Source organism: Eptesicus fuscus, chromosome 2, assembly GCF_027574615.1.
Source record: "Eptesicus fuscus isolate TK198812 chromosome 2, DD_ASM_mEF_20220401, whole genome shotgun sequence".
Taxonomy (NCBI): Eukaryota; Metazoa; Chordata; class Mammalia; order Chiroptera; family Vespertilionidae; genus Eptesicus; species Eptesicus fuscus.
In genome coordinates, this window is record NC_072474.1 from 47,415,731 (window position 1) to 47,441,562 (window position 25,832).

The 25,832-nt window shown below is 37.1% G+C and overlaps 1 protein-coding gene across 1 annotated transcript in view; it reads right to left on the reverse strand.

Annotated features, from left to right (window-relative positions):
• Positions 1-808: 808 nt before the first annotated feature.
• The window catches only part of BANK1 (B cell scaffold protein with ankyrin repeats 1), a 270,703-nt gene continuing 245,679 nt past the window's right edge, over positions 809-25,832 (reverse strand). The window contains exons 11-15 of the mRNA XM_008156647.3: positions 8,234-8,412; positions 6,810-6,873; positions 3,114-3,143; positions 2,067-2,122; positions 809-868 (exon numbers count right to left, since the gene is read on the reverse strand). Coding sequence (XP_008154869.3) covers positions 809-868; positions 2,067-2,122; positions 3,114-3,143; positions 6,810-6,873; positions 8,234-8,412 — 389 coding nt within the window. The remainder of the gene's footprint in view (positions 869-2,066; positions 2,123-3,113; positions 3,144-6,809; positions 6,874-8,233; positions 8,413-25,832) is intronic.

The following is a 25,832-nucleotide window of genomic DNA, read 5'->3' on the forward strand; positions in this document are numbered from 1 at the left end:
CTCAGGATTACATGCAAATAAGCACTAAATAAGGAAAGGTTTCCACAAGCATGCTGTGACGATAGTTAGTTCTGAATGTGAGAAACTCAGGAAATGGGCCAACCACTGAAAAGGCAAATATGTGTTGAACAAATTCGTATTTTCATGCTTATTCCAAGGACAAAGGGAGTGATTTATTAAGGTTAGTGCCTAAAACAGGCCCCGTGACTGCTCCAGAGCATTTCACTTTTCTGCTCTTGTTTTCCTTCCATTTTCAAAATGGGAAATAGCTGCTTCAATGGGAAAGTGCATTGTAAAATGCAAGAATTTCATTTTCAAAGAATGCAATTGCTGGGGCACTCAATTTTAGGCTTGATATACCCATCCGAAGCAGATACAATGTCCATAAATTGTGGCAATAATAAAATCTGAAATCCAGAGGGCTGCTTTTTTTTTTTTCATGGTATAGATTTGCCCTGAAGACAGCAAATCCAAATGCAAGCTTGCTTCACACAGAAAGCACAGTGTCTGCAGATTCTTGTTTCATTATAATAACCTGAAAACGAGATCACAGGAAATGTATCAGTGAATAATGGATCATCAATTGAAATTGATTAGCTAGCATGAAATCACCCCCATACATAAATCTTTCTAAGGAACAATCACCTTTGGCTTGAAAAATACATGGGTTTATTCTTTCAGAAGAAGAAAATGAAATATTTAAGAGTATTCTGTTTGCTAGACAAATGATTCCTTCAAGTTCCTAATAAGGCTGCTTTAGGGTGTTGGTTTTTTATAAATTTTAATATAGCTGTTTTTCTTACCTTCCTTAGTGATCTTTTCTGCAACAGAAACCAAATTCCTTTTCAACTTGGAGTCGAGCAGGAGGCTAAGAAAACAAAAAAAGGTAAAGAACTATCTACTATTTCTTCATTTTTTAGACTGAGCAAAGAAGCATAATAAAGTCATAGTTGCCTTTCACAGTCACACAAAAACACCTTTGTAGAGGGAACTGACAAGACAATTCTCCATCTTAAAAAGAAAGAATCACTGTAAAGCTTAACTTCATCAAAATCCTGAGTTCAAATTTTATTTCCCAGTGTTGGGAATTTGTATTCTTTTCTCTTATCCAAAATCTTACTCCAAAATGACTGTCATGGTTGTATAGTCCTTTAGCTGGATCTTCATTTGACAAAGATATTTTCATAAATTCCTGGGCCTAGCAGAGTGAGTTTAATGAGTCTATATATTATAGACTCATTAGGTCTATAGCCCATTGGTGGGTCACAGAATGATCCAGAAATGCAAATACTTTAATCAGTTCTTAAGAGTGAATGGCTTTTATGATTACTTATGACTTATTTGAAACATTAGAGATATTGAGGGTTATTAAAATTTGGTACACTAAAATTGGTTTATTATGAGAAGTTACCAAGGGCTCTAATCCTGGATTTTAGCAAGAAATCCAACTGCCAATGACTTGGAGTAACATTTTCTACATCCCATAATATAGATAGTTGGAATCACAATTTTTATGAAGAAAAATTTGTCTTTAGGTCATTATCAGTATTGTCTTGAACTGATCTGGGTTTTCAATTGCTGCTGTTTTTGTTTAGTGTTATTTTTAACTTCTCATTAGCAATTCATTATTAGTTCACTCTAGAATGTGAAGTAATGCATATTTACATGAACTATATATATATTTTTTCTATAACTAGACATTAAGGACTGTGTACATTGTGAGACAAATATTTTGTGATTATATTCTTACTGCTAAAGATGATGTCTTCATACCTCCTTTAGGATTTATTGGTCCATACTAGTACATGAGGAATTAAGCACATTTTGGCCTCAATGCCTCTTTCCTTTGATCAAGTTCCTTTCTTGCTTTTTTCCAAATAGTTGATTTCTTTAAATTACTGCTCATGGATTTTGCACACAAATGCTTATGTAAGCTATTTTATTCATATTTTCCAAATGTTTCAAAGCATAATCAGGAGAGAAGGCTCTTGTGGTCTTTCTTAACAAAATTCTTTTTTTTTTTTTTTTTTTTGCATTTTATAAAAATCAAGATAAATACAACCTACCTTATTGCCGAGGGGTAGGCTATATAAAGTATTTTCATTGTGGACACGTTCGTTACCTAGAAATACAAACTCTGTTATTATCTCTTTAGTAGTTCACATTTAATGATTCATTCATTCAGCACCTTTAAAAATATGTATATATCCAAAGAGTAGAATACGGGTAAAGAGAAAAATTACTAAAGAGATAAAAGGGCATACCGAAAAGGCACACTTGGCAAGTATGCTATTAATTTCTCCTACCCATAAAGATTCACTTAGGTAGGACACTGAGGAATTGCTTCAGCTCAGAAAGAGTTCAACACCTTTGAATAACAACCCCCACTTGATTATTCCCTCTTCCTTTATTTTTCTTTTCCCCATGTACCAGGATTCGCCAATAGCAAAATACACTTTTTAAGAAAAATGATTCCTAATACCTCCTGTTGGCTCATTCTACTACCCTCCTGCCTGTAGCACAGGCTTCCCATTTTCCATCCCAGCCACACTGCTCACTTCTATTGCTTCTCCATTCCCACAGTCAGTGCTTTGGTTCGGTCCATAGACACTTGCTTCTGATTATCCAACAGCTGCCTCGCTGACCTCTATTTCCTCTTTGCTGTCCCAAGATTCTGTGCACATTTCTCCCCATCACACTAAAGTGAATCACTCTCTCAAGTGTTAGTCCAATTTCATTGGCTCTATCAATAAATTCCACTCATCAAACATCAACTCTTATTTACATATATTGTATCTTTATAGCAATTCTCATGGTAGAATTCTTACCTACATTTTACATATGAGGAAGCTGAGGCCAAAGGTCACAACTAGTAACTTGTAAAGAGCCAGGTCAGGGAGGGTACAAAGTACAAGTTTCTTTTACTATATAATAAGGCCTCTAGCATTGCTATTGTAAAACTCTCTCACAATTTATTGGTTTTCAAGTGGTTTTGCATATAAACACAAAATCTATCTGAGTTTATACACGGATTAGGTTTAATGTATATTGGAGTTGGTTTACTATGCGTGTTGACTTAGTCCTAAATCCTCCTATATATACCAAGCACTTACCGTTTGGATGGTGCACGATGGTGAGCTTATCTAGAAAATAAAAAGACAAAAACCATCTACTGGGTTTTATATAATATTTATTCTAAGCTTTCTTCTTTTTATTGTTTTTATTGTTACTTATCTTTAAGGTGAGCATGAAATTTCACAATCAGATTTAAAAAATACTAACCTTCGTCCACTAAGTGTGAGAAACCATGTCTTTTATTATTTGTCTTTTTTTTCTCTTGATGCTTGTCCCAAGGTATTATGATTTTAGACATGTTTGACACTTAATAAAAGCTTGCTATTCTGCTTCAATAGTCTTTTAGCATGGGCTACTCCATTCTTTTTTTAAATTAACATTATTACAGTAATAATTACATATAGTACAATTCAAACATTTTTAAGAGTATAATTTTGACAAATTTATACAGCCAGTTAGGGAAAGAGAACATTTTCTCCTCCACAGAAAATCCCCTTGCGCCCTCTTAACATCAATCCTCACCCCACCAATATTTCTGATAGCCCCTGCCTGATCTGATTTCTATCTTTAGTGGATTAGTTTTATCTAGAATTTCAGAGCATACTTCTTTGTGTCTAGCATCTTTCACTCAGTATAATATCTGTGATTGTTTTTATGTCTTTTCCTATTTTGTATGTTATAACACCCAACTTTAGTTTAGGCTTAGTCCCACTGAGGGCCTTAGAAAAGACATGGGGCTCTCTGTAAGTCAACCCTGAAAAAAGCACAAAGCCAAGCCTACATAAGTTCACGTCAGTAATCGAACTCTCTGCTAAAACCAGAATCTACACTCATTCAGATTAGACAGCAGATTACCTATAATGTCCAATACTTAATTTTTTAAAGGCAGAGATATGAAAAAACTGAAAAATATAAATTATAGAAAAGCAAATGAAAACCATCAATAAAAACGTGAGATGATCCCATTGCTGACTTTAGCAAAGAGTTTACTGTAGTTTTGATAAACATAATTAACTTCATAAAAAAATATGGTTTTAAGGAGTGAATAAATAGGAAATCTCAGCAAAACATTGAAACTATATAAAATAACGAAATGGAAATTATATAAATTAAAATTATAATAAAAGAAATAAAAAATTTATCCAATGAGCTTATCAGCAGATGGGATATAACAGAGAGTTAATAAAGTTGAAGACAAAACCATAGGAGTTATTCAATATGATGAACAGGAAGATAAAAATCGTTAAAAAGAACAGAGCCTCAGAGACATGTATGTAGAACAATATAACACAATGTAGCATAAATATAATTAGAGTCCCAGAGGAGACAGGAGTGAGTTTTGGACAAAACATTTAAAATAATGGCCAAAACTTTTGCCAAATTTAATGTAAAGCACCTCTGTACAGTTCCAAGAACCTAAACAAACAAACAAACTCCAAATAGCATAATTGTTAAGAGGACTCCATATAGGATAGTCAGACTACTTCTAACCAAAATAAATAGATATTGTTAAAAGTAGCCAGAGAAAAAAAAAGTCGCATTTCATATAGAGGAAAAAGGATAGAAATACTAATTTCTCAGCTGAAATAATGGAGGACTAAATAAAATGTAATAATATCATTGAAGTGCTACAAATAAAAATGACCACTTAGAATTGCAAATCCAGAGAAAATATCCTTCAAACATTTGTTGAAATAAAGACATTTTCAGGTAAATAAAATCAGAGAATTTACAGACAGAAAAACTGTAATATAATAAATGCTGAAAATGTTATATAGGGTGAGGGGATATTGGAAACAGAAAATTATACATAGCAGGTAGATGTAAAATATTAGGGAGGTTTTTTTTTCCTGTGTTCCACATGGATCTTAGAGCGGCTTGGTTTTAGACTTGTAATAGTGGGTCTACAAGTGGGTCCTACTCTAAGTCATGGTCCTTCCACCTTACATTTCGTGGCATCACAGCAGAATGCCAGGTATTTTAGCTAAGTGTTAAGGAGACCTTTCTACTCTGTCTGGGCAGGAACTCAACTATCCCAATATGGCTGTTTTCTGACTCCACTCAAATTCTAGAGTCTGTTCTGCATCCAGTGCCCTCGAAACTGCTCCCTTGTGTGCCTCAAGTGGTCTTTCTCTGCAGAGCTCATCTCCCAGCCACAGCCCTGTGGAGGCCCTCGCTCCCTCTGAGGCTGTCTCTACACAGCTACTGCTTCAGTGACCCAGCGCACACGCTCCCTGGTCTTGGGTCTTTGTCTCCTCCGTTTAATAGGGCTGCCTTGTTTTGCACAGTTTGTAGCCAGGAAATTAGTCTCTGGGAGTTATGGGAACTACTACAGAAGTTTTGCTTGTCTCTGGGATTCTAGCTTTAGGCTTTCTATTGTCCACTTCTTGAAATCAGTTGTCTCATATTTTTGCCCAGTATTAGTGTTCTGTACAGTGGGAGAATTTATTTGCTACTCCTTACTCCACTTTGGCTGGAAGGAGAGCTAGTAGATTTCTAATCAGGACATCAGTGATTAAAAGCATTGACTTTGGATTCAAACAGAAATAGATTTTAGTTTTTAACCTATATGTCTTCAGATGTCTTAGTGTTTCAGAGTCTTAGTTTCCTTATTTATAAATTGGAACTAGTGCCTACTTAAAAAGGTTACTATAGGAAATTAATAAGGTAATGTTAAGTGTATAGTAGATAGTCAATAAATATTAGTTACTACTACTACTTAATGTTCCTTAGTAAAATTATTTATTTTGTAATTTTATACTTTGTTAAAATTTTCATCTCATTCCACATTAGAATGGAAACCTGTAGAACTTAGTTATCTGTTATTTTAGGAGTATTTCTTTTTTAGAAAACATTTCTAAGAGAGCTAGAAGAATTCTCTATGGAAAAGTAGGTAACAAACCAATAATATGAAAAGGGTGACTTTTAACAGGGTGACTTTCAACATGAAGCACTAGCTAAAAGCTATGCAATATTACTGAAAATGGACAAGATGAAAGCTTGCAAGCTTTACTAGTGGTTGTTAGTTTTTAATTATCTGGCAGGAGCAGGGACTTAGGGAAAGAGTGGTCAGATAGTGAGAATACATTTATTTTCAAATTTGGAATGTGTTGTTTATCTTTGGAGAAGATTTACCATCTTAACAATGTTTGATTTGTGTTAACATTAAGATGAGTGTTGTTCGTTTTTTGTTTTTGTTTTGCCCTGAGAGCAACTGTTAAATATTAGCAAGGGGAATCTGCATTGCCAAGAAGCAGGCTAGCTGCAGGGGAAGGCAACAGGAAATTTCAATATAAAATGATCCACATGTGGACAGTTGTGAGAACTGACTATATTGAGACTATTCTACCTTATTAAAAAAGTGTGACGCCTTAAAAATGTAATACTCTGTATAAATGACTCATGTATAAAAACTGGAGCAGAATCATCTTGTTTTCAACTTACATCGAAATCAAAGGAAAAAAGGGTGACTGGCACTTCCTGAATGTCCATTACGGGTCAGAGGAGGTGAAAGCATTTAATATGTTAACTTATTAAACCACTTTCAGCTATGGGTACTTGTTCTTGTTTTGCAGACCAGGAACCTGAGTATCAGGGGTTGGAGGCATTGTCTGGTCACACAGCTGAGAGGTGACAGAGTATGGATATGAAGTCAGGACTGCTTGATTCCAAAGTCCTTGTGTTTTCCCCTTCTTCACACTATCACTTTTGAATAGTAGGTAAGTTGTACTTACCATAGACATTTGCTTCTTCTGGCCTCTTCCCAATAATGCAATCCCGTAGTTGGCGTAGTTTTTCCTAAATGAGGGAACAACCAGGAAACAGAAATCAAGAGTTACCCAAATTTTTATGGGTGAAGATGAAACACCAACTACTATAGCCAATTATTTATTTATTTACTTATTTACTTATTTATTTACTTACTTATTTATGTTTTAATTGATTTCAGAGAGGAAGAGAGAGGGAAAGAGATAGAAACATCAATGATGAAAATCATTGATCGGCCACCTCCTGCACACCCCCTCCTGGAGATGGAGCCTGAAACCTGGACATGTGCCCTGACTGGGAATCAAACCGTGACCTCCTGGTGATGGTATTGGCACAGATTGAGAAGCATGGACAATGATCAGTTACAAAACTCTACAACCAGCGTTCTTCACATTCGTTTGGCAAAGTCACTGCCCTTGCTTAGCACTGCAAAGCCTGGACCATGTCTAACCACCAACCCACAGCTAGAGCTGCCCCTCAAGACAGGTGGTTTCTGACATGGGGTCAACTCAGATGTACTGGGAAGTCACTTTGCCTAATCTATGCCCTGTGGATATGACATATTGTTTATATTGTTTTCATGAGCATTGTTTTAAAATAAAAACAGATCCCTTAGGAAAGACAGCATATAAAGTTATTAGTGATTATTTATACGTTGGCCTAAACTAGCTAATTAAATGTGTTTCATCAAATACCTGCCTGACAACTGGTTTCTAAGACACTGAGGCTTTCTGTGATGAGAAGATAAAAACAGTTGGAATGTTTTGGTGGCCTGTGGGATACATAGAATAAGATCCCGATACCCCTCTCTGAGGAATGTCCCCGGGTATATATGGTGCATCTTATTTTCATTATCATTGCTGAACCACCTATTCCAATCCCCTCTCAGGATGTAAATTATATTTATAGAAGACAAGACTAGGCTCATCTGAAGTGAATGCTCATGGCAGGTTAAAGGGAAGAGAAGATAATACTTCTTACATTGCATTTAGGACTACTGCCTGATATGATTTCAATCATTTTCTTGTTTCAAATCTGGTCTAAATAATACTCTTCTGAATGTTGAACACATGTTCATGTATGGATGAATCACGCTAATTTCATCAATGAGATTCATAAAGCATTCACTCTACTAACGACAGCCTTAGAAGCTGGTTAGGTATTAGCTCTAACGCATTGTGTCTCGGGGCTGAATTCACCAGTGGTTTGTAAGCATGCAGTCTGGATATTTTCAACTTTTAACTGGTAGTTTGAATGCATCTACGTTTTGTAGCTATTTGAAAACAAACCAACAGTTAACTGTATTTCTTGTGAAGAGTCAACATTTACAAAGAGGCTTGGAGCTCTGTCCATGGGGGAATGTTCCAGAAGGGACTGGGGACAACATTACCTGCTGAATCATTTCCAGGCCTGTCTTTCCCATCTGCCAGTGTTTAAACTTCTCAAGGGCTTGGTCCACAGACAGTTTCCCATTCTTCACTTTCTCCTGCAGGAGGATGAGTTCGTCTTGCCCAGCAGCCAGGCAGCCCCTCAAAGTGGGAAAGGCTTGACTCTCCGTCCGAGGTCTGTCTGCAATATCAGGGGAGGGAGTTTCAACAAGAAGTCAGTCTATGGCAACTGGAAAAGAAAAACTCTAAGAAACAAGCAGCTTGAGTTTCTTGTTCTTGCTGGTCTAGGCGTAGTTACAGAATAAATCAGTAGACATTGCTAATGATTTTTTTCTAAGGATGGTGGTGCCTGGCACGTAGAGTCATGGTTAAAAATAATGTGTTGCATCTCTGAAAAGAAAGAGAAGAGGAAAAACAGTAGCAAAAGTTCCACCCTGCACTAGCCGTGGGCAGTGCCAACCACACGGTCTTTTTGTGAGGATTCATTTAAAAATGTGCACAGAAATACTTAGCCTAGTGCCTGCCACGTAGTAAGCTAAATAAAGGTTAACGTTATTATTAAAACTACATATTTGTGGAATAAACACAATCTTTTTAGCTTTGGGAAAAGAGACCTCAACCAAATTCCTAATGTCACAAGAGGTTAGGAACATTTGAAAGTTTATTCCTAAAAGTTTTTAAAATAAATAATTGCTGGTCATTTTGTAGTGAACTGCTTTCTTTTTAAGAGTTTATTTTTGGAGCAGCCCAGGTATTGTTTGCTCAGCACAAAAAACAACAACAAAAAACAACAACACACGTTAGATGGTCCGATGTTCTGTGTGTGGCTGCTAATGCCTCACGAGAGGCTGCCTCAAGTGCATAGGGGGCACACTGCAGCCATGGGGGACTTTAGTGTTTTATTTGTCCCACGTGGTGTTTGAAGATACACAGGATCCACCTGCAGGCCTTTGGGGACATTACGTGCTCTTCTCGCCACATCCATCCCTGTCACTCCTGACACTCACTGGATGGATCTCACTTGTGCTGCCTGCCTGGCTACAGAACTCATTGGAGTTTGTAGCTTCTCATCCATATATTTCTATGAAGTCCAACATACTCACTGCCTTATCTCAGGAGGGGTGGGGTCACTCAGCAGCAGCAGCACACGTGTTGTGCACTGTCAAATCTAAATATGCCCATAAAGTCTAGAAGCAGAGAATGGGTGGTCCGACCCCTGTGTACTAAGGAGCTGTCCCTGGAGAAATCACTCCTTACTTGGGGTCTCTTCTTCAAGAAAGAAATACATCAATGAGACTGTCTCCAGAGCATACAGACAAGGGCAGGGAGACGGCGAGGGCATTCAAATTCTCTAGGAATAAGGATTCTTTGACAGTGTCAGGGTTGGTTAGTCTGGAAAGGAGAAGTTTCTTTGAGCACCTGATGGCAGGTTTAAGTATGTGCAGAGGACTTGAGCCTCGGGGCAGTCTTGGAAGGACTTCTGACGCGGCTCTCAGTTTTGAAAAGAACTCTAGCAGGGAATCTGGGAACAGGGATTCAGAGAGGGTCTCTTTCTGAAAAGATTCCCATGCACCTAAAAATGCTCCATGGCCCATAATTCCCACGGGACTTCCTTGGCTTGTCTCTTCTCTTCAGAAGTCCTATTTCCCCAGAACTAACAAGATGTCAACAGATTCTGTACTCTAAATCTGTTCTTTCAGGGATGACGAAGCATGAAATCCCAGGGGAAGTGGAGCTGCTCAAGTCAGCCAGAGGGCTCACTGGTTCAGCAGCCAAAAGCACAGATAACAATTGAGGTCTTGCTCCTTGTACCATGTGCTTTTTATAGGTCTCCACACTCCAGTTCAATTCAGGAGATGCAGTGTGCTGGAGAATTTTACCTGCCATTCCTGCCAGCGTGTGGAGGGTTAGCATCATCATCTAACAGCTATGCTGTTTAACTAGAACCTCCCTTCTATCATCTCTTTGCCTAAGTATGAATCCATTTTTATTTCAAGTAACCCATGCATTTTCAAGTAACCCTGAATTTTCTGCTTTTTGTGGAAGTTGTCACAAGAAAAGTCTTCCTGGAAAACTGTACCAACTTCATTTTTGCTATACATGCAGATTTAGCTTAACTAAAAAAAGAAATAATGAATCCTTTAATAATATTCATTTCAATCACCCCTTCATATTTCAAATTTTAGCTACTAAATTAAAAGTAAGATGATTCTTTTTTTTGGGGAAGAGGATTCAGTCCCCTGTAGTTGTTCAGAGAGAACAAAATAACAAGTCAGGAGCAGCAGAAGTTCTATGTACCAAGTCCCGGAAGTGGAGTGTTCACAACTAGACTAATTTTTCATACATCTGCTTTTACCTTTATTTCCACATGAGAAAGATGAAAGAAAATTGCTTGATAAATTGCTATTAGGCATGATAAGTTGCAAAGGAAAATGATTTAGGCACTTTACTAGGTTTCTTCCTAAGGGTAGGCTAGTCAAACCAAGATGTGCAACCTGTAATTTTAGGTAGGGTTTGCAAAATTGCTTTCTTGTATTTAGATTACTATTTTATGGAGGATGGAAGGATTTTTTCTTTCCTCCCCAATTTTATACATATTGTTAATTTTCAGAAGCATTAGTATGAATTTAACATGCTTTCCGTGGAAAGCATTAGTCAGGCTATGAAGTGTACACACTGCAGACTCTCGGTCTCTTATTGTAAAAGCTTCAAGACAAACTGTAGTTTCTAAAATGTTTTTTTTTAAATTGTTTCTTGGCCTTTTGGCTAAGATCGAGTGTAAACTTTTAGTTTCTTTTGGATTATTCTCTCTACAACACATTCCATTTGAGCAAATGTAGGTCCTATAAACATCAAGAAACCTACTGTGGTGAGTATATACATCTATAGATTAGGTAAGAAGGAAAATTGGGCTTTTCATTAAAATTCTTTCTCTTTACTCAGTGACTGGCTAGAATATATTTTTACTGAAATTTGGAAAAGAAACAACTTGATTGCCCAACAACAAGGAATGTAAAATATAAAATATTTGCTTAATAAATATTAGGTAATTATTAAAATAACTAGAGGCCTGGTGCACGAATTCGTGCACGGGTGAGATCTGGCTGGCCTGCCCCAATTGGGGCCGATAGGGCTGGGCCGGGGGGGGGGGCAGGGGGGGACTGCAGGTGGTTGGCCAGCCGGCCCCACCCCTGATCGGGGTGGGGGTGGGGCAATTGGGGCAGCAGTGCACCTCAAAGCAACTGGTCATTCTGGACATTCTGGTTGCTTGGCTTTTATATATATAGATAGCAATAACTAAAAAGACCATGTGGCAACATGAAAGTGCTTATTATGTAATGATAAGTATAAAAGTATAAAAGCAACATAAAAATTGTATATAGAGTAAAATTTTAACAATATCAATGTTGTGTATATAATAAAGCATAGAAGAACATTTTTAAAGATGATATCAGTTGATATCAGTTGCAGTTGCTCTGATCAGAGGTGATAACTTTTTTTTTTCTAATTTCCAACACTGTAATACTATGTTGTTTTCACAATAAAAAACATCTTCCACTTTGCTAATGGGGTTACCCATGGAATCCATGCCAGATAGAGTATACTTTATCGTATTGTACCATCTTACCAAATTATTTTGGGAGCAATTGGAAAGAACTTGTCAATAATAGGGCTTGGAGAATCAGTGATCAAGATTTAAAGCTGAAGTTACCATTTTGTTCTATAGCCAGGGCATTGGCAGGTAAATAAGCTCAGGTCCACATGCTCAGACTAACAAATACCAGGAATGTTGACTTATTTGTAAGTTCCAAGCAAGTCTCCACATTTCCTTAATAGTAGGGCTGCATCTTAACAAAGAGTCTGTCCTTGACTAAACTTTAGTCTGGTCCGACCAAGTCCTTTTCCAAAGGACGCTCACCTTTGTACTTCCATGTTTATCTTTGTGTTGCCTAATTTCACAGGAATCATGCTAAGCCAGAATCTCCCCCTCCTGATATCTGATCAACCTCAATATTTGATCAGTTTCCTTATCGTCCATCATCCCCCAGGTAATGTCTGATCACCTGCCAGCCTTCAGCAGGAACCCTACTAGGTCAATTTAGCCAGAATCCCTCTTAACCGTGATGTTTTCCCTTGGTAATTTTCCATCCATTCCCTGCCCCTTCCACACACTCTACTGCTTGGCTATAAACCTTTTTATATTCAGACTAGAGGCCCAGTGCACGAAATTCGTGCATGGGGAGGGTCCCCCTCACCCCAGTCTGCACCTTCTCCAATCCAGGACCCCTTGGGGGATGTCCGACTGCTGGTTTAGGCCCAATCATGGGGATCAGGCCTAAATCAGCAGTCGGACATCCCTCTCACAATCTGGGATTGTACCATCTTACCAAATTATTAAACTGCTCACCTGCCTGCCTGCCTGATAGCCCCTAACTGCCCCCCCGCCAGCCTGGTCGCCCCCAACTGTCACCCCGCACTGGCCTGGTCACCCCTCACTGCCCTCCTCTTTAGGCCTAATAGCCCCTCACTGCCCCCCTGCCATCCTGGGCCCCCCAACAGCCTCCCCTGCTGGCCTGGTTGCCCCTCACTGCCCCCTCTGCCAGCCTGGTCACCCCTCACTGACTCCCCTGCTGGCCTGATCACCACCAACTGTCCCCCTGCTGGCCTGGTCACCGCCAACTGACCACCTCTGCTGGCCTGGTTGCCCCACACAGCCTGCTGTTCAGTTGTTTGGTCGTCCCTCACTAACCCCCCTGCCATCCTTGTCACCCCACACAGCCTGCTGTTCAGTCGTTACTGTGAGGGTGTCCTGACCAATTTGTATATTTTATTAGTATAGATATGAGACCAATGTCTCCTGTACTGCAAAACCACACTGCAGTGGTCCCTATAGGTAAACCATAGTCCTTCTTACTGTTTTGACAATCATCCAAATAATATTTTCATTGAGAATTATCTTTGAACATGACCTTTACCTTACCATTTAGAAAATGGAGTACTAAAAGACAAAATGACTATCACTTAGTGTTAGTGTTAGAAACATTTTAGTGTTTCTCCTTTTTTTTTTAAACTCTCACCCGAGGATATTTTTCCCATTGGTTTCTAGAAAAAGATTGAAAGGGAGGGGGAGAGAGAGAGAGAGAAACATCAATGTGAGAGACACATCAATTGGTTGCCTACTGGGGCTGGGGAACCTACAACAGAGGCACGTGCCTTTGACTGGGAATCGAACCCAAGACCCTTTGGTCCACAGGCCAATGCTCTAACCACTGAGAAAACTGTCCAGGGCTAGTGTTTCTCCTTTTTAATTGTACAGTTATTTTATTTTCCTAAATTGGGCTGATATTTTTCCTGCTCTTTTTTCTTATTCATATAACCTAAGAATGTTTCCATGCCACTAAGTATCCTTTGAAATGTGTTTTAGTGGCTATGTCTCAAAGTTTGTATAGTTAATACAGTATTTAACCATTCTGCTACTATTGCTATTTTTTATCTTTCTACAATATATATTCTTACTTAAAAGTCTTTTACATAAATCATTGGCTGTAATGCTGTTAATTGTCTTAGAATAGACTCCTAGAAGTGTAATTTTTTTTAGTTTAAACACTTGTAAAGGTATTAATACTTAGAGCCAATCTGCTTTCCTGGAAGTGTATTGCTATATTCAATCTCACTGAGATGATGGAGTGCCTGTCTTTTGCACTTTTGGTAATATTTTGCATTATTTAAGTAAAAAAAAATCACAAAATCTTAATAATTTTATAATCCAAACCTTTCTTTCACTGCTAGGGAATGTCATGCCAATATAACACTAAGCACTGTGTAAACGCTGCAGAAGTAGCAGACTTAAATGACATGTATGGCAGGAGGTGCTGCATTAATCTTTTTATTTTTCTAAACGATTGCCTGATTTCAGCTCTGTTTTTCTATCTATCTATCATCTATCTATCTATCTATCTATCTATCTATCTATCTATCTATCATCTAATTTTCTTTGTGAATTTAGAAGCAGTCTTCCAAACTGTTGCCTCCTCCCTTCTCCCCCACCCCGTAAAAAAAAAAAAAAAATCCTTTCAATCTTTTAAAAATGATTGGGATTTTATTAAATCTATAAATCATCTCAGGAAGAATTTAGACTATCTATTTATGCAGAAAAATGATGTTCCTCTTTCCTAGTGGGAACTTTTTGTGTTTTCAATGTATAGCAAATATGTTTTCTTTATCTTGTTCCTAGCCTTAAGGAGAATAGCTCTACTCTTGAACTAGGAAGATATTCCTAACCATGCTAAGGAATCATCCTTCTTTTTATTATGTAAGATTTTTAAAAATTATGAATAAACACTAATGGTTTATGTCTTTTTCATCATTAACTGAAATTATCATGTATTCTTTCTTAATGAAATAACTAGCATATTAAATTAATATTTCTACTACATGGGATGGTTCATATGATAGAAAAAAAATCTTTTACTTGAGTTTGAGATAACCCAGTGGCAAAACTCACCCCTGATTATTTTTTGAGTTAAAACATTCTTAGTTATTAATCTAGCAATATTTTTTAAAATTTCTTTTTTTACCTGTTTTTTAAGTATAAATTAAGTGTATTTATTTTTAAAGTACATTTTATTATTCAGAGCAGTTTCAAATTCATATTAAAATTGAAAAGAAGGTTTCCCATCTACCTCCTGCCCCCACACATGCATAGCCTCCCCCATTGTCAATATCCCCCATCAGAGTGGTACATTTGCTACAATTGATAAACTTATATTAACACATCATTGTCACCTGACATAATTTTGTGAATTAATATTTCTCTTTAAAAAGTCATATACTTTCATATCCAAGAAAAAAATAATACCTTTGATTCTGTATACTTTCATGGTGCATTTTTTTCCAATTGGTGTTTCCTCTTGATTAGATTTGCCAGAGGCTTGCTAATTTCCTCTTTTTAAAAATAAACTTTTAGATTTAGTTAACATTTATTGTGTTTTCACATATGAATTTTTCAAATTCTACCATTATTTTTCAATTTTTAGTATATTTATTTCACTGGCTTTATTCCCTAATGTTTTTCTAAAGTGTCTGTTTCCTGTCTTCCTTCTCTTCTGTAATAACTACAGTTTTAAGGCTCTGATGTTGGCTCTGCTTATAGAGAAAGTGTATAGGTCTGTTTTCTAAGCAGTCAAGTGTGTTTTAATTTTCTTTGCCTTCAGAATTTTTTCAGTTGTTTTTAATTTAATTTTTGTTATTAATACTTTAAATATTGTATTGAGATCACGAAGTATGTTAAATATATACTATTAAGTTTATTTTATCAGCTAGCATATTACATTATCAGTTGGGGATTTTGAAAATGTACATTACATTAAGAACAAACATTCTAATTTTTATATGCCCCCTTTTATTTATATTTTTGCATTTTTACTACTTTACCAAAGATTCAAAGTGTTTATAACCTTTCACTACTACTGTGTTTATGTCAGGTTCTTTTATTTTATCACATTTTATTTAAGTATTTTAATCCTTTAATACTTGTCACATAAAAGTATGTGAATGACATGCTTTTATCTGAATTTTAAAATTTAAATAAATAGAATGATTTTCTTTGTATAATAAGTACTTTTGCCATGAATTCTATTTTTTTCTAAAATTAAGATTGAAACAACCCCTTCGTTTCTGTTTCTTTAAGTAATCATTACTCACCATTAATTTTCAAATTTTCTTTAGTGACTTTTGGCAATGTATCTTTTTAAAACAACATAGTTTGATTTTGTCTGTTATCCAAATTTGAATCTGTGTCTTTTGTAAAAGAGAACTATACATTTAGACCTGATAGATGGGGGTACAAATCTCACCTCTGCATCACCCCACCTTTGTCAACATCAGTTTCTCTGTCTTTAAAATGTGTATAAACTTGCTTTGAGGCACAAGAAAAAACCCAGGAAGTCAAGAGATAGTTGTTATTATGATTACCTGGAAAGACATTATAGTAGGTGATTATAAATAGGGGCTTAAGAGTAAAATGGAATTAAATTCACATTTGACCTCTACCACTTATTAGCTCTGTGAACTTGGTTACATAACCAATCCTTCTTAAATAAAAGAAAATATCTATCTCATAAGATAGCCATGAGGACATAATGAGCTATTGTATATAAATGCTTAACACAGTGCCATTTGTCCTCAATGATTGTTACTGCTCTGTGAGGATGTTCAACTGACACATGTATTGTCATAGCTGTTGTTCTTATATATAATCTGGTTTTGTATACTTTTTTGTGCCATTACTTATAGGTTTTTACTTTTTTAAAAATTTATTTTATTGATTTTTTACAGAGAGGAAGGGAGAGGGATAGTCAGAAATATCGATGAGAGAGAAACATCGATCAGCTGCCTCCTGCACACCTGCCCCTAGGGATGTGCCCACAACCAAGGTACATGCCCTTGACTGAAATTGAACCTGGGACCCTTCAGTCCACAGGCTGACGCTCTATCCACTGAGCCAAACCAGTTAGGGCAGTTTTTCACTTTTTAAGTAAAGACTATATATATATATATCATCTATACTAATAAAATGGTAATATGCTAATTAGACCGGATAGACCTGAAGTCTTCCAGAGAAAGTCACAGTGGTGGGGGCTGAGGCACAGGTGGTTAGGGGTGATCAGGCAGGCAGGCAGAGTGGTTAGGGGTGATCAGGCAGGTGAGTAGTTAAGAGCCAGTGGTCCTAAACATCTGGACGGATGACCGAACAACAGGCTAGGGTCCAGGCTGGGTGCGGCAGAAGTCAGTCCTGGGTCTCAGTGGTGTGGCGGGAGTCAGTCCTGGGTCCTGGCTGCCCGTGATGCAGCGGCAGGAGGGAGCTGTGGGAATGGAGCCATGCTGCCATTGGACTGGCCTCTGGGTCCCTCCTCCCACCCACAGGCTCCAGGGAACCAGAACCATGCTGCAATGGGACTGGACCCTATCCGAGGGGTCCTGGATGGTGAGAGCTTGCAGGCTGGACTCAGAGACACCCCCCCCCCCCCCAGCACATGAATTTTCGTGCACCGGACCTCTAGTTTATGTATAATCCTAAATAATAAAAAGGTAATATGTAAATTACCATCACTCCGCTACGCCCACGATTGGGCCAGCAGGAGGCGCAGGGGGTGGGACTCGGGGTGGCCTGGGTGGTGATTGGGCTGGCAGTCGCTGAGCTTGCGTCGCCAGCAGCAGCACGAGCTCAGCGTCTGCGCCATGGCTGTGCTGCGGCACAGAAGGAGCCTCTGGGGCAGCGAGCCCGGGAACCCCGGCTGATGAGGTGGCACGGCTCCTGGGAGGAGTCTGGCGGCAGTTGGGCCGCAGGAGTGCGCAGCGGTGTCCACAGAGGACGCGGGTTTCCATGCAGCCCGGGCCAGCCAAGGGAGGGCTCATGAGGGAGCCGGAAGGCAGAGGAGGCAGCGGCAGCCCCAGCCTTCCTGGGCGGGAGGCAAAGGCAAGACCCTGGCCTGGGCTCCGGCCACTGGAGGACCACGCCCCCGCCCCGCCTCGCCCTAGGGGCCCAGGGAATTCGGAGCTGCTGGCCACACCGGGTCCGACCAGTGGACAGACAGCCTACACGTGCATGATTAAGTCATGCACTGGGCCTCTAGTTATGTAATATTAAGTGATTTGGAAGGTACATACTCTATTTATTTTAAAATAGTGGTTACTTTTCTAAATTTCAGAGATTTTTTTACCTTATATTGTTTTATTAGTAAAATCACAAATAAAAGGGCATGATTTTATTTTTTTCATTTCTTCTAGTTTTAGACATTTTTATAGTATTTGAGAATTAGATCCATATAATTATAATAAAATTATGATTTGATGCATTATGTATTTGTTCTTTATCACCACCAATGTTTTACATTCACATGGTTTATAAATAAATTTATAATAATTACTTAAATTGAATCCCATGGAAAGGAGTTTTTAGGGTTAAAATAGGCAGGTTTAGGAAGTTTTAGGAATTAGGGGGTCCATGCGGAGAATCACAGGGCTGGAAAGCTGGGAGCTGCCCAAAAGTATACATTTACATAATAATAGAGCCTCAGAAGGTATACATTCACAGAATAAGGGAGCTGCCAGAGGGCATACATTCATAAAATAAGGAGGCTGGGAGCTGCAGAAGGTATATATTCACAGAATAAAGGAAAGGAAGCCACTCATTCAGAGAGGGAAGAAGAAGGCCAAAGAGAATAGGAAAACAATAAGGGAGAAGAAGAGGAGAACCTCAGGTGAGGTTTGAGCTCGGAAGCTGTTATAGTGACCAATCAAAGGGGATATCAAGACACAAAGAATTTCAGCCTTAGAAAAGAGGGACTTGGTGGGTCTCTATCCCCCTCCCCACATGGGAGTCTGTGCTTGTTTCTCAATAAATTTCCATCTTTTCCTATACCACCTTTTGTCCATGGTTTCATTCTTCGACTCTACCTGGACAAGAACTTGGGATGCCATCATGGCATCCTGCCCAGGGGAACACCATGCGTTCCAGTTCAATTTTTGTGTTTCACCATGTTTTAGTGAATTAATTTCTCAGTACAAATTCTTTAAGACCATGACTTCTTTTTTGAGCTATTTATTTCCTTAATCTCTCATTTACTTAGAATATTTTTCTGGTAACAGTTTTATGATGACATAGAAATGTTATCCTTTCTGAAACCTTAGATATCCAAATTATATATTTGTTTTCTTCTGACAAAACAAAATACCTGACTAAATATAAACATAAGTAACAATCTTTTCCCAATAAAATGTGCAGTCCTTTAGTTCAAAGTTTTGTTATATAGATTATGTAATTTTAAACTGATTTTTATTTTTTAAAAGAAAATCTAAGTTAAAATATTTCTTCAGTACTTTAGGATTGTTTCTTCATCTTTATAATTTAAAAGATTTGCTAGGGTGCTTTTAAATCTAGATATATTTCTTTACTTTTTCTGGATCATAGTGAACACAGACCATCAACATATTCCATTTCCCACTACCCCATTCTCTAAAGCTTCGTTTAGCTATTTATTTATTGTATTGTCTAATCTATTTTAAATATACCTATTATATAAGAGTTGGGTCTCTGTTCTCTGCATCCTTTAATTGTTTTCAGCCTTTCCATGTACTGAGAACAAACCCTTCTCCAATTACTTCTCTATTTCAATAATTGATTTCACGCACTGTCAGCCTTTTTGTTGTGACCAATGTGGATTTTAGTTTCCTATTGAAACTTTAGCTTCTAACTTGTATTTTTATTATACTCTCTCTTGCCACTGATCCCTTTTCTTCATGTCACATGGTTCATCTCATCCTGCCCTCTTATAAAAAATGTCTTTCACCAGCTCACTTTCATCTCAGCCTGAATTTAAAGGCTCACATACTTTATATAGTTTAGTGTCTTAGAACATTTTATAAAAAGATAAAATGTTTTAAAAAGTTATAAATTGTTAGTTGAAGTGTGTGTGTGTGCATGTGCGTGTATGTGTGTGTGTGTGTGTGTGTGTGTCTGTATGTGTGTGTGTGTGTTTCCCATTATCTCCATGTTAATACCTTGGCACTTTGTGGAAGACATGGCAATCTTACTCATTAAAGAACTATTTACAGAAGTTATCCTGAGTTTCCAAGATGAAAAGTTCCTTCCTTTCCTCTGGAGTAATTTTTTACGTTCTCATATTATTTGACCTTCTTGAAAGAGAACACATCTACAGAATCATGTTCACCAAGAGACTTAGTGTTTATTTATCCTTTGAGTCTATTCCTTGTGTTCAGATCAAACTTTGATTTCTACTCTAGGACTGCAGAGGTCTTTGGTAGGTGTGGTTCACAGCTCAAGATCCCAGCGTGCAGCAGGCTTTTGTCTAGTGCAGCTTTGTCACCTGCAGGTGGGCCATGATTCTTTGGCATTACGTACCGACAGGTCTGCAATCCTAGCTCCCTGCATAAACTACTACCAGACCTCTTCTTCACCATCCCTCCATCAGAGTTTTACTTCAGGCTCTTACGAGACAAAATGTCACATGAAACACCTCCTCTCACTTTCTACCGAGGGGACTACTCTTTGCATGAACACAGAAAGACCAGAGCTGGAGAGGGCAGAACTTGTACAGATTAACATCTGTGTGAGTGATGGCTGCGGATCAGTTGGGGGACTACTGACTTCATTTGTTTCAATCTTTTCAGTCTTAGAATCAATTGGAATAGTTCCAGCCTCTAGCATTAGATTTTTCTGGTCTTTGTTTTCACTGTTATTAAGAATTCCATCTTACTGATGCCTTGTCTCCACAAGTATTTTTGAGAAGGCCACACTGTGGGCTGTTGACACATCACTATTTTAGACAAGAACTCAGCTATTACATTTTTTGCCAGGTATAAATTTAATACAAAAGCTTTTGTGAACAAAATGGCAAATGGAAATGCAAGTTATACTGAAAAACAGAACTGAGTCCATTATTCTTTTATGGAGTACAAATGACCACATTTTGAAAATTGTCTTTTTTTTTTTCTTTTTAATATATCTAGTACTGGCAAAAACGGCTTCATGAAAATACCTCAGAGACCAGTATTCTCTTTCCCCAAATAAGGGTAATGCCATCCACATTTCCCCAGGTCTCCTACTTAGAGAGAGTTTATTCTTTAACATTTATCAAACTGCTGCAGCACTGGGCTCTTAGAGAACACACCAGATATATTCTCTGACTATATCTTTCCCAAGAGCATGAACACCATGAAGGCCCGCCAATAACGATTGTGCAGTCTGTAGAGAAGAATTAGTGGGCAGAGACTGCACCAGGGATTGCAAACTCATAAACCCACAGGGGCCAGGGAGATAGAAATACAGGGCAGAGGAGGCTCAGTGCTTGCTTATTAAACACACCCAAATAGTCTTCATTATCACAAATAACTATCTTCTTTTTCATGTTTTTATGATAACATGAGTCTCTTGATATGTTTTTTATTTTGCCATTTGGATAGAATTATAATTTTAGAGAAATGTGTCTCAAAATAATAAAACAATAAGGAAAGCATGTTAACAAATGATAATAGCAAAAGTCGTTTGTAGCAAATGATATAATTACATGATAGGAAATGGCTGGAGATTTGAATGAAACATGGGTTTAAACATGGGTTTTAACATGGCAAACATTAAAAAATTATTTTGGAAATATATTTAGAAGCCAAATTTGACCCTTTGCCTCTGAAATAGTTTCTTTTGGTTAGATTTTTTTTGTATGTTGGTCTTGAGATTATTCATTCTCCTTCTCATTCTCATGTGTTCTACTTCAGCCCATGTTTACGGTCAGACTTAGCCAAACACATTTTAGAATCTCTACAAACAGTTCTTATGCCCATCTAAGGCTGGGAATCACTGTACAGGCAGCTGTTAGGGTGGATGTGCTCCCTCCCCTCAACTTAACCCCACCCTCAAAGAGAGGGTTTGCCTTTCAAGAGCAATAGCAACAACATTTCCTTGATTCAATCCAGTGCTGAGTATTGAACAGTGTGGCTGAGATCTGTGATGTGACTCATGATCACAGTGTGGCAGTTAAGATGTTAAGAATGCTAAACCTCATCAGTTGCCATGTGCCATGTCTGAAGTAGGACTACATTAATAAAATGGGGCTGATTCTGGTGAGGATAGAAAAGGCCCCTTGGCTGCTTGGAAACTATCCATTGTCAACACTATCATGAAAGTGCAACAAGGAACTTGAGAGGCTGATGAATCTTGAGCTTTAGCAAGGGCTAATGCTATGCACCAATTGTTCTGTCAAGATAATGGTGGCTCAAGCAATTTCCTGACTTAATAGCCTTTAAGTAAATCTTTACTAATATTTACTGACCTTTGAGATAGTCTGTCTGCTACCAGATTGCCTGCCTAACTGAGGGCAAGATGTGCATTCTAAAATTGAATAAAAGCTAGCAGGACCAGGGCTCTGGGGAGCCTCTCTACTAGAGAAAGGTTTCTGCCTGGCCCCCATGCCTTCTAAATTCATATTTTTTGTCTAGTGCTTTCATTTGTGTGTGGTCCCTTTTCCAGATCCTGAATCCTCCCTGCAAAAGGTTGTGGCATTCTGGTGCCTAAAGTGGGGCATCTGGATAAGAAGATTCGCCTGAGCAAAAAAGGAAGACAAAAGGAAATTCACCGGAAAGATGGGAGGTTCACCAAAAAGGTAGGGAAATTCATTGCACATAAAGCCTATGCCAGCTTCAGAGTTGCGAACCATAAGTGGGCAGGAAAGTCTTTTATTTCAGCCAGGCTATAATGGGGAAGAATTTGAGTAAAAGGCAAAAACATCATTGCAAATTTTTAGCCTGGCTGCACAAGGATAAAGGAATTAAAATGTCAAAGGGTACTCTCTTAAATAAGGCTCAAGGAAAACTAATGCCCTTGTCATCTTTAACTAAGTAGGCTCTTGTTCTAACTGCATTATACCCAATTCATATTGGGGATCAAAAGTCTGTAATACCTAAGGCCCCCAGATCCTCTGCCTCTAGTGTGGAAAGGCTCAACAGCTAGAGAAAATGGGGCTAATGGTTCTTTTACAAAAGGAATCCTTAAAGCTTTGTCTGAAAATTACCATATAATGCATTGGAACAAGCAGATTTTAGCTAAAGCAACTTTAGATGCCAGTCAATGCTATGGAAAGCAGAATATAATAAAATCTGTGAACAACAGGCTGAGATCCAGGCTGCATTCTGGCTGCAAGTTCCAGGCAATATAAAACATCTAAAAAACCATGAAAAGAACTCTCATTAATTAAGTCTTATCTATGTGTTATGGGTGCTCGCCTGTTAATTGTTGTTTTATCTATTTTTGTTGTTTGGTTTAAATTGTTTATTGTTAGTCTATTAAGCATGCCTTTAATTTAATTTAATAGAAAATAAACATTAAATGGCTAGGCCATTACAAAATTTCCCCAGAGCAAACAGAATGTGGTATGGGGAGAGAGAGAATATGAGCAGTACACATGGCTGATAACACAGGTTCTAAGAAAATTCCATAGACAAAGGGAGGTAACTAAAAAAGACCCACACCCATTAATTACTAGGTCTTTTGGTGATCCTGTAAAATGGATGCCCACTCTTGAGAGTGTGATTAAAAGTCTTATTTTCACCATGTTTTTATTTCCCAGTCCATCATTTGAAATTTGGACAGGTGAGATATTTCTCATAATTTAGGGATGTGTCTGGGATTTCTGTACCAATGAAGAGAAAAAGGCTAGCTTAAGAGAAGACATGCTCTGTTCGATTTTGGGTGGCCTATTCGACTAAGCCCTATCTCTTCATGGATGCTATAGAATAAGCCCAAGACTGTTTTTCTTTAAAAGATGGCAAAAATGACACAAGGAAAATATACAGGTTGTGTTTGGGCAATAGAATTAATGTTTCCATAATAATGGCTAATTCTTGAATAATAATGTACTGCATTCCAGGGTTGCCTCACAAATATTGGGGGCGCTCCTGTTTTAATAAAATAATACTTTAACATTAAAGCCCCTGAAAGTCAGTAAGTTATCTCTGTTATAAAATTTGCCAAAGAAAATGCCTTGGATAATAATTGGCTTTAAAATATCAAAATTGTTAAAACATAAATAAACAAATCTAACTAAAATGAAGGATTTGTAATAAAGCTTTTCAGTAATAATTATAAATATATTAATAATGAAAGTCCAGTCACTCAAGAGGAGACTGACTGCACTCTCTGTTAGAGGAAGGAACCAGTAGCATTTCCTGCAGCAGCAACCTTAGATGTTATCTCTAAGGAAGAATGTGGCAGTTTTAAAATTCAAGCGGCTAGGCCAGGCCTGCTCCCTCCTCCCCCTGCCTTTTTGCCAGCCTCATGTATAGTTTTCCAAAGTCTTTGGTAACTTAAAACTTTAGAACTTTGCTGAATTAAATAATAAAAATTATTAAATATCTAGGTATTTTAAAATGACAAAATACTGAAATATTAATCTGAATTTGCCTCATATGAAAAATCTATAGGACAGAATTGAATCTATTAATTAAATATGTCTTGTATTTTATTTAAAATATATCCTTAAAATATAAATATGTTACTAATCTAAGAAATGCTATGTATTTAACTTGCCACCTAAAATTTAAGGCTTCTAAAAGTTTAAAGTTCAAATTCAGGTGGGAGAAATTATATGGTTGTGATAATAAAATACATAAAGTGTAAAAATTCATTTTTGAGAAAAATAATTATTGTATTTTCTCTGGAGAAATTAGTAGTTCAAAATATATTGTAGTCTTTATGTGTACCATCTGTGGTAAAATTTCAACCTAGGATATAATATTTAATTGACCTGATTAAAAAAGAGGATTAATTCTTTGATCTGAACCTAATTTTTAATATTAAAATCAGTTTAAATTTAATATCTTTTAGAATAATTAAAAAAGTGTATAATATAATATTTGGGTTATGTATATTTGATAGTCTTTCCAAGTTAAGTTTTAATACTTTAACCAAGAGATAGCTTTGGAACATTTCAAGGGCCCTGGAATGATTCAAGGATTTATTCTCTCTTCTTAAAAGAAATATTTTTGAACTAAATTAGACCGATCTAATATACTTGAAATCATGTAGGAAGCTTTATCAAGTAAAATTTAATAACTGTGTTCTATTTATATACATATATATTTCAAATGTTATAAAGGTTTCAACCTCTAAGCTTGACAGGACAAGGTTGCTGAATACTTCACTAACTTTTCACAATATAATCAAGGTCTCATATAAACCCGTTTATATGAGAAGCCAATATTTTATGATCAATTGATTCTAACAAAGTCCAAAGTAAAATTTGCATACATATGCAAATAAGCACTAGCCAAAAAGAATACTGTTTAAAAGTAAAATTTAAACTTAATAAAAGGAGAAATTTTAAAATATCTTCCACTACTATTTACAAAGTAAACTAAAAGTTATTATTCAAACATTAAATCTTACCATTAATGAGACACCATAAGTAAAAAGAGAGTTACTTTTACTCGAAATGTATGCATTGTAGTATTGGCCAGAATATCTCTTTCCTACTGGTTTTTCTGAAAAGTAATCAGTTTGTTGCTCTGTTTAAATGAAACTAAAAAGGTTTTTAAAAGAAACTCCCTAAATGTGGTTTAGAAATTACTCTGGGAGGAAATACAGAGGGAAACATCTTTCAAATATTTAGAAACTGTGATTAAAAGTCAATGCATTAAGCCTTAAAAAGTAGAAATACAAAAATAATTACCTTAAAACCTTAAATTACTTTTTAGAAATCATTAAAGAATATTAATTAGCTAAGACATTATCTAAAAATCTCTACAGTAGAAATGACAAATTTACTACTCAATTAAAATAACTCAGTGACACAAGCTGTCATTCCCAGCAATTTAGTAAAAAGTAGAAAATTCAACAATTTCTACAGGACAGGCAATTATAGAAAGCCAACATCAGCGGCTAAAATCCCAACTTGAAAAACAAAAAGGGGGAATAGTGAGAAATCTCCTGTAAGTAAATTACATCAAGCCTTAATTAATTTAAATGTTTTCACTTGTAATGCTTATGGCAAGACACCAATGGAATTACACTTGTGTCAGAATAAGCCA